General features: G+C 44.5%; 1 protein-coding gene across 1 annotated transcript in view; it reads right to left on the reverse strand.

Annotated features, from left to right (window-relative positions):
• Positions 1–20,840, reverse strand: part of PLCL1 (phospholipase C like 1 (inactive)) — a 202,119-nt gene that overhangs the window by 11,059 nt on the left and 170,220 nt on the right. The window contains exons 4-5 of the mRNA XM_086751488.1: positions 16,701–16,776; positions 12,781–12,890 (exon numbers count right to left, since the gene is read on the reverse strand). Coding sequence (XP_086607614.1) covers positions 12,781–12,890; positions 16,701–16,776 — 186 coding nt within the window. The remainder of the gene's footprint in view (positions 1–12,780; positions 12,891–16,700; positions 16,777–20,840) is intronic.

Here is a 20,840-nt window from a genome sequence, read left to right on the forward strand (position 1 = left end):
GGGACATGACACCCCTCCGGTCTGGCTGCTCTTTTCCCTTCACACGAGGTACTGTGGGCAGTCAGTTTCCAACCTGTTCACAAGCAGCACAGACAACTTCATCCTGAAGCAGAAAGCTTTAAGGTGAGACCAAAAAAGCCAAATCACAGGAAAGGTTAAGTGAAGAAAGAAAATTTCCAACCTGTTACAATGTCATACCACAGGAAATAAGAAACTTTTTGGCAAAATAGAACTCAATTCTTCAGCCTGATGCAGAGGACTGTGCTAATACCTCCACAGTTACTGGTGAGGGCTGGAAAGGGTGAATTTAGACTACCCAGCTTCAGAGCACCAAGCCACCCTCTGAAGGAAACTCCTCCTGATGCTGCGGGCAGTCTCCAGTCTCAGCCCATTCATCCGACTGCTAAATTAGGCCGCTCAGGCTGAGCTGCGCAACTCCCATCACCTTCATCACTGCTTGGAAATGTAAAAAAATCTGGTGCTTTTCAGACCCTTCTTACCTAGGTACAGCAGCATCGCCAGGTCAGTGGCACAACAGAGCAGGAGCCCAGGTGACACTGAGTAGAGCACTTGGCTGCAATTATTGTCACTCCCTGCTCTGCCAGTTCAGAGCCATGGCAGTGTATCTGTAAGGCTCCTCCTGCCAATACAGGATCTATTTCTGATCCATAACATGCAGTATGCTGGAGAAAAAAAAAAACTTACTACATAGGCCTTTTAAAATCACTCCTCTAAGTCTGACTGCTGTGTCTTTTTAGCCTGCTCTCTCACATACACAGCCTGACATAAGCAATGCCATCTTTTTCTTTTTGTGATCTAAAAATAAACAGCTGCCACAGCAACTGAATCTCTGGTTTTGTCTCAGCTTGTCTCCTCAAACAGATCCCACCTGTACCTGGGGAAGTGACCTGGAAGAGAGGGAATCACTTTGAGCTCCTGCAGGGTTTGTCACCCTGCACTTTATTTCATATGACCCAGGGAAAAGAAACCTGTAGCTGTCAAGGTCATGGCATAAAAGGTCACGGTTACCCAACCTGTTGTTCGCACTGTAAAGTTTACTTTGACCCACGAGCACTTGGGCCTCCGATTTCCCTAGCTCCTGTGCAAATTTTTGGGAACATCTGCCACAGGGCTCACAGGATCTGCCAGGATAACAGGGGAAGAATAACTGCAAAGCAAATGTCTGGTCCACTGAACACCTAGGACATCTGTTTAATGCACTTTGTGGCTTTCAACTAGCTGTCCGAGCCCTCCCTGCGGATCCATATTGCCAATAATCATAGATGCTAACACAGAACTCCACTCTGCAGCCCTCTACTGCTTGTGGCTTCAGACTACAAAATTAATCAATACCACCATTGAGTTAAATAATGTTTTACTACTTTAACCACAGCCTCCAGAATATGTTAGCAGTGTGGGAGAATATTTTCTCAATCCAAATTCGGGGCAGTAACGGAAGCCGGACTGGCACAACGAAACAGGGAAAGTCACACCAGCACTTCGCTGCCTGCTAGGTTCAGAGTTCAACTCCTCCAACTCCTGTACTCACTCAAGTGCAGAAAAAATCACAAAGGTCCTGGCTAGCAATGGTATTACGCACACCCCACCTGCAGGGAGGATTCCCATCCACGCCTGGGAGGGAGCTGGGGAGGACTTGTCATTCATACAGACATATGCTAGCCCCTAGGCCTCAGTACAGCCCAAGGGCCAGGTATCACTCAGCTATCAAGTACGTTACCAGATTTGACTGAGGACACTGACAGTGCCAGGGAAAATCCAACCACCATTTTGGCAACGGCAGAAGAGGAAGTTTCGATGGAGCATCCGGCAGCTTTCATCGCCTCCTGAGCTCCCCCAGGGAATAAACTTCAATTAGACACAGAGAGCAGGGTTTTGTAATTCACATTACAAAAGGGGCAGTCAACTTCCCATCACTTATAAGCTCTTGGAAACTGTATGTGATGCACTGACTGTAAAGAGTTTAAACTATACCACAAAGGTAATTTTTAGAATATGTTAAACCCTCTTGGCACACACCAAAGCTTACATTCAAACATAACTGTTTCAGGCCAGCGCCAGTTTACAGCTCCCAGAGAACAGCACAATTCGGATTTAACAATAAGCAAACGCTGGAGAAAAAACAATGTACAAGCAATCCTCTCTTAATGTTCCCGCCACGTACAAATCAGTACCCCAGTCTCTCTCAACAGCCCTACACAAATTTAGAAAAAGTGACTGTGGGTGGAGGCTTCAGGCAGCAATTCCCTCTTGTTCTGTCCCACCATGGACCATCTCGAAACAGAGCCCTTTGCTCAGACACACACGGACCTTCCTATGACGGCAATGCACACACAGCTTGCTGAAAGGAGAACCTCCTCTGGTGGCACAAAGATCTGTATCTAAACAAACTGGGGAATTTAACAGTGCAGGAACATGACTGCTTTGGGTAAAAATCCTCCCAGAGTCCGTGGGTTACCCTGACACAGGCAGGGCGCTGAGCTGAAACATGAGCACCACATTTGGAGGAAAACAAAGGGAGTTTTCTCTACCCATATTTCGTTAGCCCTGAAGGAATCACATCTCCGCCAGATCTCTACCAGGACACACAACAGTGATTCACAACAGCATTTGATAGTTTAAAACATGAGGAAGACAAAACACCCTGGCAGGCACCATCAGTGTCATCTCTACACGGGCCAGAAGCGGCAACGTGTGCTAGCCAGGGAGGGATGGGATGAGCACAGCAAAAGCAAATCCTAGGTGGTAAAGTGAATTTGCTAAATAACGGAGATTAAAATACCACTGAAATTATTTAAAAATGTATCATGTCTTTTCAACAATAAAAAACCATGCAACTGAATCTCTCTTCTCATATATTATTTAAGGAACATGAGGAATCCTCCAAGTTGCTTAAAGAGATAACTGGAGTTTTCTAAGCAATAGTCAGCCCCCGAGTCCAAGAAAAAACATCCGTTTTGTGTGCCTCTGCACATAAGAAACACTGCGTTGCATAACTGACCGCTCTGGAACAACATCAGCAGTCAATGTAAAAGAGCAAAGGAAAAGATCATCGAAGTCTTCAGTGTCGTGAATAATCACCCAGGCAAGCACCACAGGACACTGCCAATCTGGGAAGGAAGAGGTCTCTCCAAGTCCACCCGCAGTGCCAGGCGCTGGGGCAGGAGCCCTCCCGGGGCACAAGCCCACCGCCACCCCACAGGCTAGGAAAGGACCCGAAGGAAAGGCTCCCGCCCTGCCAGCACATTGCCTTGCTGCTTGAGCTGCGTGTGGCAGGGCTGGCGTCTCCACTTGGGTTGTAATGCAATCTTTAACACCTCACAGAGACAGCTGCTCGTTTTCTTTCTTTGTTAGTACAGCCATTGACAGATAAAAGCAAAAAATATGTGAATTTCTGCTGAAACTTATGCTTTCATTACAGCCCTTTTAATTCCTCCGAATGAGGTCACGTTGTCAGATTGGAACAAACAAGATTCCCAACTTCCATGTCTTCCAGGTTGTGTTAATTAACTTCACCGCCAGGTATGACAGTCTTCAATATCTGTCTCAGATGAAAACGCCGCCGTTGCAGGGGAGGGGATGGTGGCAGAAGTTGAAATTCCTTCGCCGCTTGCAGTTCCTGCCTTCACTGCCCCCTCCTCCTCAAAGAGATGGGAAATGATACTGACCCAGTTTTTACACCCAAGCAATCTTTAGTTGGGAACCATCTACAAACATTATTCCATTCAGCCATCTTCCCACTCCCCCCATTTAGTACTTATCCTTTTTCCAGCTCAGTTCTGCTCAGGCACACAGACGTGCTGCAGTAGCTCCTTTTCCTCAAAAGATGAGTACCTTCAAGGAACTCATAATCTTACCTGCTGATTTTTCAAATAATCTCCTCGTAGGTGATAATCTCATTATTGCTCGAAGCAGCATTTAGAGAACAAACTCTTTTTGTATTCATGCATCATTACTTGAGTGTTATTGATCACTTTTCCAGTTGCACAGTCTTTGGACTGGATGACCCACACCCCTGAGAGAAGCTGGCCTTCACACCCAGATGCTAACATCCCAGCCAGATTGGCAGAGGAGAGAGAAAACAGCAGCGCAGCTGGGGCTCAGGCTGTGACGGAGTCCGCCCCAGCAGCAGGAGCACAGCAGAGAGCCAGATCCCACGCAGCCACCCCAGGCTAAGGTCGGCTGAATATGGAGCGATAGACTCATGCAAACTGCATCACGGGTAGAGACAGCTTCAGAGTCATGAGAAGTTGAATCCAGATCAAGGGTGGGGGAGAATCAGACTCACTGGTAAGACAGAGTGTGGTGGTTCTCCCACTGCTTTAGCGTGACTTAGATGATATGCACAATGAAGGTGACCCAAAGGGAAAGGGGAGTTGAGGCTGAGGAGAATAGACCGGAAAAACAGACATGACAGTGAGGCACAGAGGGTACCTCAGACAGGACAGCCAACCAAGCAGGGGGCTTCACTGAGCATCCAGCCTACACAAGCAGAGAGTTAAGACATCTATTTTGGTAGGCTAAAGCTATTTAAACATCTTGACAGTGCACCCTTCATGAAGTGACACTAAAATTGATTTTCTACACATAGCATCTCAGTGTGCCAACCCTCTGTTGGGCTCAATATCCACGCCACTGAGGTTGCCTTGGCACATGGGGTGCCAGGCACAGTGAACCCGCATGGTCCGGGCCTTGTCTCCCACCGCCATCGCTGCAATGCGATGCACCTCGCCCCACGTGTACAGCCAACAGCTTGGCATTGGATCCATGTTTTTTAGCAATTTGTCACGTCACTCAAAAGTCACATCATAAGATTGCTTGATCTCTGGCTTATTTTAGTCAAATACAAGGAAAATGGGCCAAGCAAGATATCCCCCAAGGCTTTTCATACTGTCTTTCATTTCTCTGGTCTGTTCTTTTTGTCCCAAAGTTACTATTACTCTGCATATACACTTGATGGCCTGTCTCGCCTCCTATATACATACACGCATGTGTGTTTGCACACATACAAACCCATCTCAGCGGAACCAAAGGAAAAATATTTACATCTGAAATGCAGAACTTTGGATGGCAGTCCAAAAAAAATTAAAAAAGGAAAAAGATTTACACTAAAGGAAGGCAGCTCACAGCACTTGTTTTCTGGATGAACTTTGATGACTCTCCACACTGATTGCCAGAGGTCTTGTCCCTAAACCCACTGTTGTGAAACACCTAGAGCTGCAGAGCTCTGGTGCTGAAGGAGGAAGAGGGAAATGAGAAAAATGGCAGAGATCTACATTTCTTCTCAAAGGACTCTGGTCATCAGCTCCTTCCCCAAGTGCCAAGTGATGCCGGGTTCCCCAGACACTGGGTGTCACCACGTAGAAGACCACAGCCTCTTGCCAAGCACCTTCCATGCCAAGGATCTGAGCAGGGCTTAGATCCACAGCAGTTAAATACTCAGTTTGATCCTGAATTTGGGCAGCGGGAGGAACTACATAGCCTCTCATATGCCCTTGCAGTTCTATTTTCTGTGCACTCAAATAGCTGTAAAAGGCTGGAGAAGAGTCAGAACATGGTGTGTGCTCCCTGAATGAACAGAAACTATTAGTGGGGCTTGGTCCCGTGGGGGCCATGTGAGACGGGGAGGGGAGTGCTGCTCATCACAAGCACCAGCGCTGCAGGCAGGTGCAGTTAAGCACCTGGAGAGTTAAGCACCCAATCCTCTGATCCCAATGTCTGGGCAATTGCTTCTTGCCAGTCAACGAAATCCTTCTGCTGTGCCAGTCCTGGATGAAAACTCAGGAATAATTGACTAACACAAGCCAAAGTGTCTCCTCTTTGTCAGGCCATCCTGGGACTCCATGCCCTAACACATCTCCTCAGAAACTCTCTGGATTGTGGAGGAGCAAGAGCTGTGAACCCTGGCAGTTGTTGCCCTCCCTTCCCCCATTAGTCCCTGCTGTTGCCGGCATTTGGTACTTGCAGATTTAAGATTGCCTGCGTGGCCTTCATGTATATTTTAAACAGATGTGAATATTTAATTTGCTCTAAATCCAATTCATGTCTTGAAATTTTCCTTGGCCAAGAAAACAGAGACCTTGTCAAAAACACCATTAGAGTTTCAAAAGCTCACAGGGAGCAGTCAGGTACCCAGAGAGGCCATGCTGTACTTGTTGGAGACTGCTCACTACATCCTCCCCTGAGCAACGCTCCAGCGTGGCTGACGGCCAAGAAGAACAGGATATCCCAGCTGATTAACGAGCACCACAGAGAGACTGGGATTACACTCATTTTACCCTGATACACACTGTTGAAGTAACTTGAGAAGCTTCCATCACCAGATACAACTGACAAAATCCACCAAGAGTAAGCGTCTTTTAAAGAGCTCTGATTCCTGCCTTCCGGCTTGGACAAGGAAGGCAAAAGCCAGTGCAGTGAGTAGTATGGGGGAGAGCTGGAAGAGGCATTTACCAACTGGATCAGCAGAGAACAGTGCTCTGCCACATACAAGAAGAATCTGCCTACCTAATAATTACACAGTTGGGTTCTGTTGATTTACAAATACACTGATCAAAACAGCTTTGCACATGAATTACACACTTTTATCTCCTTATCTTGTAACTCAATATAACTTAGAGGACTCTAAATCCCCCTGTCCTAGAAAAATCTTGAAACACATCCCCCTAGACAGAGGAGCCCTGCAGCACGGCCAGGGCCAGGAGCTTTGCCCTCCAAACAAGCTGGGAGTCTCCACCGCACTCACCACTGCACTCCAAGCACATGAAGGGCCAAGGAACGAGTTGCGCTCCCATGCCGCTACGCCAGACTCTTCACATGCTCATTAAAGAACAACCTAAACCTATTTCCTTCCTCATCTTTCCCTCTACTTTTAAATAAACTGCTTCAAGCTAAGCAGGTTGGTATTTACAAGACCAAATGGATGTTGACCTTGCTGGAACTTTTCACCTTCTTTTTAGTACACTCCCAGAACACCAGTTGTTTTGTGTTTTTTTTTTTTTTTCTTTTTGTCCTTCTGTTCATGTGTAAAACACCAACCTGATTTAGTAACTACATAAAAAATTAGAGCAGCTCTCCATTTCCTCGTATGTCTGTAAAATCTGTCACTCCATCACAGACTGACTGGCTCAGCCAGTCTCAGCTATAGCTGAGCCAGTCTCTAAGTAAGGCAGCAGATCCTTCAAAAGTAGCCAGGGCACATAGTCTGGAGAGGTTTAAAAGTTAGAAACACCACTCTGAACTACATCAACAAAGGAAATGCAAACAATGTGGGGACAAGACAGCAGGAGAGACCTTCTTCCTCTCCAGGAAAAGAGCCTTTGGGGTAACCACATTCAAAACATATTTATCCAGGGAGATCTGGAGACAAGTAGACATGGAATAATACAATGAGCCCTGCATTTAAAGACAAGCGTGAAGTCTCCATGCCACACAAACCACTCCTGCCTACTGCTCTTGCTGGACTATCACTGTCACAAGATGACAGCAAATCACAAGAATTTGTTGCTAAGACACTATGGCTTGTATTCCATCTATTTTTGCCATTTCACAAATTGAGCTCCGATGCACTTATGTCCATAGAGATATGCTGGGAAAAGGAGGGACATAAGATATGAGGAATTTTTCAGGGGGCAGGGGGAAGCCTAACTGACACTTAAGGGAAAGAAATATATAGTACACAAAATGCAGCAGCTTTACGGGGGCTCTTGAATTCACCATGCTCTTGCTTAAGACCTAGATAGTATAAATTGTCATGTAAATCTCTAGGCAGCAATTATACAACATTTGGTAGACCATATTGTTACCATTGTGCTTCATTACACGAAATGTCCCTAAGATTTTGCCATGCTGCTCTGTTGTCCACTCTGTAGCTTGCCAAGGAGCAAAGCCATGGTTCTTGCCTAACTGCAGGAAAAAGGACTGATGTGAAAAGACCCAAATAAATCTTATAAGATGGCTTTACAGTACTGTATAGTATCTATTAAAAAACACTCCCATAGTGCACTTTAATAATACATAAATTAAGACTGTGAATGGACTTAGTTCTTCCGAAGATCAGCAGAAACTTATGCATCATTGTGCATAAGGTCCTTCAGAATAACAATCACTGTCCGATACATTGCCTTTCTTCCTAAAGAAAAGCAATACCTTGTACTGATGCTAAAGTCAGCTCAGTTTAGGTGAAGTCAGGTCATCTGTATGTACATCCTTCAGAAATCTGACTGTTATCTCTCCAAGTAGCCTCAAAGTGTGCATTTGGGCCTCTACCACCCAAGTGAGTGGTCTGGATGCTGCACGTCTCCCAAGCAACTGAAGGCTGATTGTCACAAAGGACTGTGATGAAGAAACAGGTCATTTATGGACATCATTCTCAAAAAGTGCTATTTGTGCACGGGCCTGCTGCATAAAACCACTTACACCAGCGCTAACATTGATCACAACTACATAGTAAAATTGTGGATTTCTACCCCGAAGAGTGAACTGCATTAGCAATTTAATAATTGTACGCCTTCTGCATTTAGCAACCTCTCTCTTTATACATCTAATCAGCATTAATTTAAATGCAGGATAATTAGCAGATACACTCATGGGATAGGTGCTGAAATGATCCCTGAAAATTTAACCACTTGATGTCTTGTATCATGTACTAACTGTTGGAGTCCTAGTAAGACAGAACACACTTATGGCAGCGGAGGCAAAATCTTACCATGGACAGCAAAAAATATTAAAAAAAAACCCAAAACCAACATGAATGCATTTCAGAGCAGAGATTAAATTCAAACATTTGGGTGTCTTCCCCTTCAGTAGAAGGCCAAAACAGTAAATGCCATTTTATCTTTTTTCTTCTCATGTTTTGTCTATAAATAAGTCAGTATGTTGGTACATTAACTATCTAGGTATTTACCATCAACACGCAGGCAAGTATCTGGTGGTACTGTTCCTAGACTTTGTATGTGCTGATCCACCAAAGCACAGATAGCCCAGGAAAATGTCTGCAGACAGACAAAGCATGTCCACATGAGAGCAACAAACCTGAACCACAGTCAACACATGCAAACTTTGCTTGGCTTACTCGTCGGGCTCTTGGGCCTCAGCAGGATGCCGGCTCCTCTGAGTAAACACCTCCTGGTAGTCCATGACCGTTTTGCCTCAGCAAGCAGAACAGTTTTGCAGGCTACAACTTTTTTTTTCTCCAAACATTCTCAAAAGCTCATAAAGCAGTCATTAAATCAGTGTTTGGCACATGGGATGTGCTGAGAGGGCCTCAGTTACTGGAAAATGCTTGGTACGACACCCTGCAGGAGAGGCAGAAGGGCCCCAGGAGGGGCGGCAGCCAGCATTGCCTCACGCTGAGAGGGCTGGGAGCAGACCCAAGCTGGCCCTGCACACAGGTCACCCACATGTATGTGAGCGTACCTCACCTGAAAGCCATCTACTGCTCTACAGTGGCAGCCAGTGTAAGTGGCTATGTCCCAGCTCTCAGGAGATCTCATCAGCTGAAGGCCAGAACTGCCCTAATGAGGCTTCTCAGCTTCTGCCTTACACAGCCCAGCACTCTCCTCTTCCTGAGCACAGGCTGGAGCAGCTCGCACCTGCCTGCAAAAGCAGCCACGCGTACCCAGGTGGAGGTGACCTCGCCAGGGGAAGGCAAGAGGAACACCAGCATCTGGGGAGAAATAAGCACGAGCCCATGCACCCACGTGAAAGCCTTCACTCCATGAAATTGATAGTCACCTATATTAAAAGCAAGAAATATCTCATGAAAGTGAATTATGAACTTCCACAGCAAAAGAGAGGGTCAGACCAGAATGGCTACCTTGGCCAAGTCGAGCAGTTTCGCAGGCCTGTTAGGATGAAATGAACGGTTCCTAATACCATGGTCCCCATAAAGGTGGTAAACACAATTTCTTTTGCTACCTTTGTGTTTTACTGGCACTGAATTAAATACAGAAAGCAAAACGGAGGCACAGAGACAGTGGTGCATGGAAATAAAAATGAAGGCAAGACTAAAGTTGGGATTATAATCATTCCTGTAATGTCCCTGTGAGAACATGATTCTTCTATCTGATGTACTTGCATTGCGCCTCCCATTATTACCAACTGTGAGCCTGACAGTATTTTACACGACTTGGGACCAAATAGGAAGATGTGACATTTAAAAAAAAAAAAATATACGTCAAAGTTGACTGTCACCAAGTTACAACATCCCTGTTCTTACTAACATTTTTATGTTCTGACAGTTTGTCCTTCTAGTGGGTATTACTAATACGTAATTAAGTTTATATAAACTAAGGAAGAAAATGACGTATTTTTTTGATTCACTCTCATTAAGTACCTCTTAAAAGTACCCCAGGGCATTTTTAAACATGAAGAATGCCCATAGTTATGATTTTTATAAAATATACTTTAATCTTGCACTCTGTAACTATTTAATGATTTTGCCAGTAGCAATTTTTTATTGCATCACTTCTTGTATTCAAAGCTTGCTTATTGCAATGAGTCTTTATAAAGAAATACATTAATTAAATATGCCTCTCCTTCACTAGCCTAGGAAAAGGCCATTAATCACCTGGCAGGCACAAGCACAGCATAATACCTGCTGTTGCTCACGGGCACCTCACACAAACTGCCCCATGATGTAACTGCCTCCAGCAGCCCCAAGCACACAAAGAGGCTTTCTCCCGTCGCTGGTGTGCCATTCACTCACCTCAGCTAGCGTAAAGCAGTTGATGCATTTGTGACATGTTAAGGGCTATTTTTTTCTTTTCTTACATCACTATACCAACATCTAGAGAAATATATTTGTAGTGATCACCCTGACACTAGCCACACGGAGCACAGCGATGGCTTGAGTGTGGCAGGGTTGCTGGTCTGTCCTCACCAAATCCTCGTGAGGAGCTCTTACCAGCACAGGGGGGAGAGTCAGTGCCAAATACAAGATGCAGCTGTAACCAGCAAATAGGTTTGTTATGGGCAGGGCCACTGAAATCAGAACAATGACTGATGGTCTTGTATCGGACAGCTGAGGTACAACCACATTCCCAGTGGTCTAACATCATTGCTGAGCTGGACTTCAGTCAGAATGAAAAGGTGTTTCACATGCATTTATACCCCTGGGTAGTTGCCACAAACTCTGTTAGTATTTTATTATGTGAGAAAGGCTTAGAAATGAAACATGTCAATTATTCCCTGACCTTGACTAGATGTCTGAAATGCTCTTCAGCATATTTATAATATGTGCTAGGCAGCAATTATTTTTCATGGAAAATGTTTCTCTGATACCCTACTTGTACCTTCATTAATCATAGGTCACCTTCAGAAGCCTGAACTTCTCATGTGACAAACATCTAAAAATGGACAAGTTTACAGTAATCCTGACCATGTTTAGAGTGACTCTGAGCATGAAGCGTTTATTTTACCTAGCACAGCTAAAGGTATTCAGATTAATGTTTAGAACTGCCTAGTGGTTTTTTTTTTGTCATCTTTACCTACTTGCCCCAATTATGCTGTGTGCAGAGGGTCAGTCCCTTCCATCATGTTTGAACTGGTCACCTTTTCTCTCATCAGAGGTCCTATTAACTGAGCCTACACTGACTCCAGTACTCACTTTCCCTCTTTCTCTTACACAAAGAACGACAGGTGTCCTCCAGGTCTTCTCTAACCCTTCTCTACTACCAGTGGCCTCTCCCACCCATTTTTGCTGCTCAGCCTCTTTGTTCCCATCTCCTTTTTCCCTCTCCTGCTCAAGACACATTAGTATTATTTCCATCTCCACAACACTGAAGCATGCATCTCCTACTACTTTTGCTACTGCTGTTGCATGTTGTGTTTAGGTGTATGTTTGACGAGGAACTTTGTAAAAATTCCCTGTCACCAGCTGGCTTGCCCTGGGATGTCAGCAAAAGGAAAGGCACTGGGGGGAGTTGGGGGGGGTGGGGTGTCACAAGGAGATGCTGTCAGAGAGAGCAATTTGCTTAATGGGAGCTGGAGCGAGGGAGCAGCAGGGAGAGAGAAAGGGGAAATCAAAGTGTGATCTATCAGAGAAAGGTGGGAAATGAGCCTGTGAAAGAAAGCGTGAACTGAATGCTAACAACCTGAGCTTGGCTCAGGTCCTCTCCTTGCTGTTTGCTATGGATGCACCAACTCCTCTCCTCTTCCCATCTTTGGCTGTCCCAGGCTCAAACATCCAGCTACTGTGGCAATTTTTGGCTGGCTGGTGCCAAACTGGTAGCTAAAGCCTGGTGAATAACATGCTCACTGTGCAGCCAGGATGAAAGGATTTTCATCCCTCACTTTTTCACCTGTTTGGATAATGTTCCACTTTTGAAAAACAACCCTGACATTTCTGCAGGATCTACAATATTCTTTGTGCTTTTTCATGACACTCCCTCCATCCCTGTCCCTAGAGATGCTCTAGCTCGCATTTTACAAAACAAGTATCTGAGACACGGTGACCCCAGACAGGTCACATTCAGGGTGTGTGGGGTAGAATAGACAATCAAAACCAGGTCCCTGGGCATACAAACCACAAGATCTTTCCTGTTTTATTCAGGCTTCAATAAACTCCCTTCCACACCTTTCAAACCAGAGGTGTAATTAGATATATTTGATAAATCTCAATAATTGGGGGTAATTTATACATCCCATTAAAACAAAATGTTGCTTCAGTATTAGTCAGAGAGTATGAACAGGTGAGCTAAAAGAGCAAAGGTTTTCTTACAGCATTAATAGGAGACACAAGGTGGTGTTTTCTGTCCTTACCTTCAGCACTGTGATATTCCATGCAAAACTCTCAATGGCTTTGCTTAATTTTCTTCCTTTCAAGCCTTCCTTTGTTCCAAGGTTATGAAGCTCTTCATGGAATTCCATTCCTAAAAGAATAGACTGATAGATCACCCAGAGCACGACTGATTTCCCATATATAAAAAGAGCAGTCTCACAGCTGGTACTTCCGACAACCTCCTCCTGTGTTTCCCCACTTTCCCTGTTATGATCCCATCCTGGAGAGCATCTTCCAGAATAGAAGGGTCACGTGCAATCTTGAGGTGGTGCTTCCACTTTGTATATAACTATCCTTTCCAGTGTTGGCGTCCCACGCAGGCGCGCGCCTGGTCCCTGCACAAGCACTCCTCCAGTGCTGCTGCTTGCAGCCTGCACTGCTGGCAATATTGTGACAAAAGGCAAGCGTTTGTCACTCTCCTTGAACAGATGCTTTTGTACCTTGGAAGGCAATCTGACAGACGTGGAAGATACCTGTTCAGCACAGCAAATACAGACTCAAATGCACACCTCCTCATTAATCTTAATCACAGTCATACAGAAAAGCCCTTGTACTTCACCATGATCAATTATGTCAAGGGACGCATACTGCTAATCACAGGATTGCTGTTCCTGCAGCCTGGAGAACTGAGACTTCCAACCACAGCCCTGGGAATTGTTGCATTTCATTGCCAGTTTCTGTGACAAATGTCTGTTGCTGGATACAAGAATTCAGGAAATCTGGGAGCAGATTAAAAACCTTAAGTCCAATTAGCCCATCAATTCCACAAGATTTGTACAGTGTCTGCAAACATTTCTGAGTCTGGTGTGTATTAAGAGTCAAAATTGAGAGAGAGCTGCTTGTGCTCCCTTAACTTGTACCTTACAAAGGCAAAGTTGGCACTAACTCACTCCAGAACGCCTGAAGCCTATCCTGGCTGAACAAACCAAGATCCACTTCCAGTTGTTTCACAGCTTTTCCTCCCTTAAAATGTTACGGCAAATGTCACTCACAAATTTGAACTTCATTGAAATGACATCAAAGAAATGCCCATTGAGAGAACACCTGCACAGAGTAGACACAGAGGGCTGTTCAGTGGGTGCTGAGGGAGTCGGTCCTCTGGCAGCCCAAGGCAGGCTTGCACTCGGCATAGCTTGCCTGAAGCACTCTTGGAAGACTAACAATAGGCTGCTTCTCACATTACACCAACTCCAGGAGTTCGATAACACTGAGGCAGTTCCACTTCACACAATGCAAGATTTCTCTACCATTTATTTTCCAAAATTTTACCCACTCACAAGTTTTGCCTATCTAGGGTAACAGAACTCCTGCAGCACTCCTTTGGAAAACAGTCTAAATAATTGCACCCCAAGCAAGATTCCCTTGCAGGTGTGCCTTGTGCCAAGTGACTTACAAATAATTTCACTTCAGTAAGTGAAAGAAAACCTTCAAATAACTTGCTTTGTCCTGAAAAAAAATATGAAGGCTAATGGTGCTCAGCTCCACATGGACAGCCCTGCCTTTATGCAGCACCCTTTTAGTTATTTTTCCCTCCCCCTCACTTCCCCACCCATAACTTGGAGACAGTGCTGCCCTGGAGACATGGAGCCACAAACATTTGTTAGGCAGCGGGCAGGAGCATCAACGACAACATTTATCAGTTTGGTCCTCCAAGCTGCTGCTGACTGGGGCCAAGATTGCACATGTTAAAAACCAGGCACCTGAGAAGCCATCTGGGGGACCGGGCAGGGCCCTGTGGCACAGGGAACCTAGAGCAAAACAGGCTATGAAATGAAGCAGAGGTCTGGTGGGAACACACTTCTAAAGGGAACAGGACTGGGATGAGATGAAGGACAATGTCACAGGCAATTGTACCTCTGACACCTCTTTATTTTGAGTGCTTCATCTTGCCACACTGAAAATGTTATTTGAACAATTTGCCTGGGTAACATTTGCAACAAACTAATTGGCAATGGAGTGCAGTGAGGGATCCTCTCACTCCTCCTCTCCTCTGTCTAAATCCTGAGCCTTCAGAAGAGCACTTCATGCCTCTCCAGCCTTCTTCTCAATCAGAAATGATATTTTAAGGCTAACAAAGCAAACTAAATGAAAATACAGATACATACAGCAGTAAAGAGAACAAACATGAGAAATTCATCTTTTTGCTGGAGGAAGGAAGGAGAGGGGAACTGCATGAAACTCTGGACATCAGCATGGTGGCATGGTCCTGTATCTTGTTCTCTGCACACATCTCCAGCCCTCTGCTCACAAAGATGCCAGTGTCACGGGTTCTTCTGCCTGCGCACAGAGCAGGGTGGGCAGAAAGCTGGCTGATGTTGCTTAGGGTCTGCATATTTTAGTGCGAAGTATTGCTTCTACATTATACCAGCCAGAAAGACCTCCAGTGCTGTATTTTTTTGTCCTATTCCTAAACCCTCTACACCTGATGAAGGCTTTGGGCTGACAACACTTATAATACGTATGCAGATACATAGAAGCCAAGTCATGACACAAGATGAGGCCCATGAAATCCAGCCAGACACAGCTGCTTGCCTCTCCTCCCTTTGCTAGCACAGGGCCAGCATGGCTCCAGAGCTCTGAATTTCACAGAGCAAGGAGACAAGGTTCCATCCTGCTCTTGCACCACATAAAAATCAGTTAAATGCTATTGTTGAGATAGTTTCCAAATTTCCTCTATTTAAAAAGATGAATTAAAGGATTTACTACAAAGTGTCAGTTTCATTCATTATTTACATTTGATAGAAGCAAATGACTGTAGCCTGTGTCACTTGCCAAATCCAAACATGCCTATTAGAAACAACAGCATTTATGATTGTTGTGGTCCCAGAAGACTATGTTCAAGAACACAAAGTAAATGCAGTAGCAAGTGTTTGCCTTACTGACCTTCAAGGCTTGCTACAGGGTAGGAAACTTGCAGCTGTGAACAACTAAATGAACTGAAAGCAGATTTCATTTCACCAGTGTAAACCCTTAATAGAAATACACCGCATGTACGTATTCAGTGTTGTTTCTGACACATGAAAGCTGATGGATTTATTACCATCACCAAATGTGGACTCTTATCTCTTTAGCAAGGCTTATTCTTGTGTATCAATGGAAACTACAGGAGCCACATCCCAGTTCAGAGTCTAGCCTGCTACCCTGAACAAGTGATGACGAGGGGTTTGCATGAATAAGCTGACCTGTGAATCACACTGATCAATTCTACCACCCTGACAAAGGAGTGCGAACCTGTAGCAGTGTGGACAGCATGCAGGTGGCAACTTCTGAAACCACCTCTTCCCCTTCTACCCAGGCTCACGAGACAGAGCCCTGGTTCAGATAAAGACATCCAGCACAATATAACAGCAATATATGATCTACTTGAAGCCTGCTTACAGTGGTTTGCACCCATATAACTGATGCACATAATGCACAGCCATGCAGATGCACTGTGACGCAATGGAATTACACTGGCATAAGTTTCCAGGCTCTAAAACAAACAAACCAACCAACAGAGCTTGGCCCTGTGGGTTTCAAAACCTCTTGCTTACTCTGTGTTTAAGGGAATGATTGTGGTATAGAATGGAGCTCAGTAAAGGCAGCACGTCTTCTCACTCCCTCTTTTTAATTGAATGCCTTTCTAGTTCATTTGACTAATTTAGCTGCTGTCAGACATTTCAGAGCTGCAGAGCAGATGGAGAAATAGCTTTTAAGGTGAAAGCTGAGGATTCTTCCCTGATCCCACGCCTGTGTTGCTACCGGAGGATGCGCCTTCAGGAGGATGCAGTCTGCCAGGAAAAGACTGGGATGCTCACTTAAATACCAGGTGAAAAATGCTGCATTAGTCATAAACCATAAGTAAATTATGGCACATCATTTCCCATCTCCCATCCAGAACTGCACAATAAAGAAGGATTACCTGCTTTCTGACACTGAACAATCTTGTCGTGAGTCATGTCTGCCGTCTCGATGAGAACCCTACTCTCTTGAATCATCTGTCAAAAAATAAATAGAAAAAAGCAGCATTACTAGGGTTTCCTGCAACATCTAGTCCTCAGAAAAGTACAAATGTTCCAACTTAAAAAAGAGCTCTGCTTCACAAGCCACACTATAAAGATGGATCATTCCTTCATATCTGGGGTCCCACATGTCTATCAAACTAAGTGATAGTGGCTCAGAAAATATTTTGCTCTGGAAGTTAAAGAACAGCTGTTTGACAGCAGCGAGACACGACTGCAAATAAAGCAAAGGAAACAAAAGTTATTTCAGGAGAAAGTAGAGTTCACAGACAAACAAAATTTATTCTATGCGAAACTGAGCTCTTCCTAATTAGTACTTTTCTTGAAACAAAAAGAGAAATAAGTATAGTCCTTGACATAAGTGGTTATCAAAAATGTTAACAAGTCATGAATAGTGCTGATTTCAAGAGATACTTAAGTCTCTGCTGAATGTTATGCACCCACAGCGATTCAGACAGCTACAGTATTTCTTGAGTTTCTCTTTGGAGAAATTTGGATCCAAATCCTATCCCTAACATTTCTGTTGAAGTTTAAAAGAAAAAAAACAAAAAAAAAAAAACCAAACCCAGAAAATGAACAACAAAACCAAAACCAAGAGAGGCAGGTAGCTTCAACATGTCTGCTCACAAGTTTCAAGAGATATCCATATTTATGCATCTTCCTAGAGTAGCCCATTAACAGCAAACAGATGAAGTGTCCATTATGTGACAAGTTTCCTGAGCCTCCGTTCTTGCAAATGCTATTCTCCTTTGACAGCCACAAACCTTCCAAAACCCTTTAGCTCAGGCGAGCAAGCAAATTGTTCCAATGCTATATTCTGCGAGATTGCAAAAGGTGGCACATACATCTGTTACAGAAGGCAAGAACATGCTGTATAACAAACCATGTCTGAGAATCAGCTCACTCTCCCAGGACATACACCACAAACCCCAATCAAATCTAAGCAGCATGAGAGCAGTGCCAATTAGAAACAAAGCAAACTGAATGCGGCCTAATGTTACATCCGCAAATTACAGAAAGCATCATCTGAAAGCTTTGCCAAAGTGCTACAACTGCTAAAAGCTTTCCTGCTTTGAAACACACTAAATATGAAAACACAACCAGTAGGTTTCGATTATTTTAGTAGAAGACAGTATATAATAGTATTAAATTAACACTTGCAAATTAGCATGTTGTATTGTTTTAATTAGATACAAGGGAGGAGAGATGCTTCTACTTGTCACAGTCAAACTTCCAAATTCTGGAGAAATTCAGATCCAAATTTTGCTCCTTATGCCATCTTCCTTTCTAATTAAGCCTATTAAGATGGGCTGCATTTAATAAAAATACCTATGCCTTTGCTTTGATATAAACAAGAACTTGAGAAAAACAAAATCCATTACCAGCTTCATAGGCAGACAGAAAAAAAGACTGATACATCTACAGAGTGCAAAATTGTTTTTTAACAGAACATGCCCAGTGGATACACCTGAGATTGAAATTACTTTCTACAGTATCCTTTGCCTTTCATTCTTATTACTTGCTTGTTCGTGCATCATGTTGATTTTGTCCTCTTTGATGTTTTCATTTGTCATCTAGAAAGAAATGACAATTTCTACCGACTCTCTGGCTTTTCTGTACCACAGCACGTAGTCATTTTGTGCTGAAGAAGCTGTTCGGCTGTCAACTACAAAAGCAGAAGTTGGTTTGAGCAGTAAAGGCAGCGAGAACCCCGATAAAACCCCCAAGTCAATACCAAAGGCAGCCAGAGGTCAAACATGCATCTCCTGCACACGCAGGCATGGGGGCCACGAGATAGCGCCCGCGCTGCCCGGTCCAGCCAGGCGCTGCCAGCATCTCCACAGCCACTGGGCCCCGTGCACCCATCACCCCGGGCTTGGCCTCTCATGGGTCTGTGCCTGTGCTTCCTACCCAGCAGCAAAGTTTTCCCCAGCGAGGTCAACGCATGTAAGCTGAGACAGTAGATCCAAAGTGCCTGACTCTCCTGTGCTCAGATCTCTAAAGCAGAACCTGACTTGTGAGAGTTTTATATATATATGTGCATACATAGATATACCGGCCACAGGATGTTATCCTACCACGCACAAAAAAAAGCAAGCTTGAGAATCATGCAATTTGATAATCTAAGTTTGAGCATATCTTCCTGCAACTACTGTACCCACTCCCAGGATTTTCTGACACGCCTGTTTTAGGATTCTCAGACACGAAGGTATTACATTCATTTTTTAAGAGAAAAGTGGCAATAGGATGTCAATTTTCCCTTACTGCAGAGTAGGTATAGCAGCCCTCCACTCCTTTGATGCTGGCATCAAAGCCTCACTACTCTCAGCTCAGCAAGAACAATTAAAACCAGATCATATAGTACAATTTAACCTATTCCTGTCTTTCTGCTTGGCAGTAATCTTGATAAAAATAAGCAGCTTTTGTCTCATGACAAATCCTGAGAGTGGATTCAGAGTTTCTCAGCTCAGTGACTGGGGTTAGGGGATGCCCTTAGTGCATCACCTGGCATCCCCCCTCACAGGTTCTTCTAGAAAATAATGCTCTAGGTAGAAATAATACACCCTGGGCCAGCTATGACATATGATTTTGGCCAGTCTATGGTACCTTGCCACCTATGATAATACAGTGTGCAGGACCCAGTATCTCCCAACAAAAACCACATGTGCAATTTCAGGGAGCACGAGATCCTGCTTCCCAGTGCTGGAGTAAAAGATCGGAACAATGGGCTAGCGCAAGGATGAAGACTGGGTGTTCACATTGAAGAACCAGAGACTGATTCATACAGATAAGAGTATCACAGGCAAGTAACTGCTATCCAGGAATAAAATTGCAGCATAGTGTGTGGGTTTGTTGATTTGGTTTGGCTTTTTTTTTTTTCTTCCTTAAAGCACATCACAATATATGCTCTTGAAAGGATTCTGTGCAAATCCTGGCAATAGAACTAATACAACCCTCAAAAAATAGCCAAACTAATCTGAAAATCCACTTTTTCCTTTAATTTTCTCCTATGCAAGGAGAAAATTTTCTCACATGCAAGGTAGCACCTTGGGGGACATTTACTAAGTAAACACTGTAAAGGCCACCTAAAAAGCTAAGTTACTCATAACTGTTTACTGGAATAATGTTAACAATTGGTCAGTATTCAAGCTAATGCAGGTAAAAGCAGGTGAGTGCCTCAACTATAAACTGGTGCACCGCACATCCTTTCGTGCTGGATACAGGACAGTAGGCATCAATTTTGGCAGGGTTCCTGGCTGCAGTGGAAGATGCTGGCCAAGGATGCAGTATGTTGGCCATAGACACCTCTGCTTGGTCCCCGTCCATCAGCCCCTGGGAGACTTTGCTACCACGGCTCTGCTTGTCAACAGCTCCCGCTCATGGTCTTATGTCATGGGATCTGGATATCCTTTCTGGTTTTTGGCACTGGTTCTGAAACGAGTCCACAGTCTCCCAGTCTGAATGGTCCCCTGCTTTTCCAGCTGGTATCACATCCAAAACCCTGCTTGGGCATGTCACCTGCTCTTCACGGTGCCAAGACAAGAACCAGAAGCCCTAAACACAACACGGAGGGCTGTGAGATTTTCTGCTGGGTAGGTAACCCTATAAATCACACTATAGTCTGAGATTTTCAAACCCAGTTTTGGCAGTAGTGTTTCAAAAATCCACCAATCTGTCTCAAATGTGAAGAGTGAGCTTTCTGATGCTCGCAGCCTTAATTTCCACGCACCTTTACTTTGCTCAGACACGGGCTGAGCAGTGCTCTCGGGCAGTTGTGTAAGTCCCAGCCATCTGCTTGGAGCCCATCAGGCTCCTGTTTAATGTCAGCTCCCACAGGGCAACTCGCTTCAATGAGTGCCTCTCAAAAAGCGAGAGAGGTCCTACTCCCTCAGGAAACTCACGCTCCACCACAGTGTTAACTCCTGAACACTGAGCTTCAGAGGATGAACCTCCAAGCAAAGCATACTAAAAAGCAACCTTTAGAGGATGCCAGTACCTGAATCCACTTGGAGAGAGTGAGGGAACTTTTAGCAGCTGCT

Source organism: Chlamydotis macqueenii, chromosome 6 (genome assembly GCF_036417535.1).
Source record: "Chlamydotis macqueenii isolate bChlMac1 chromosome 6, bChlMac1.mat, whole genome shotgun sequence".
NCBI lineage: Eukaryota > Metazoa > Chordata > Aves > Otidiformes > Otididae > Chlamydotis > Chlamydotis macqueenii.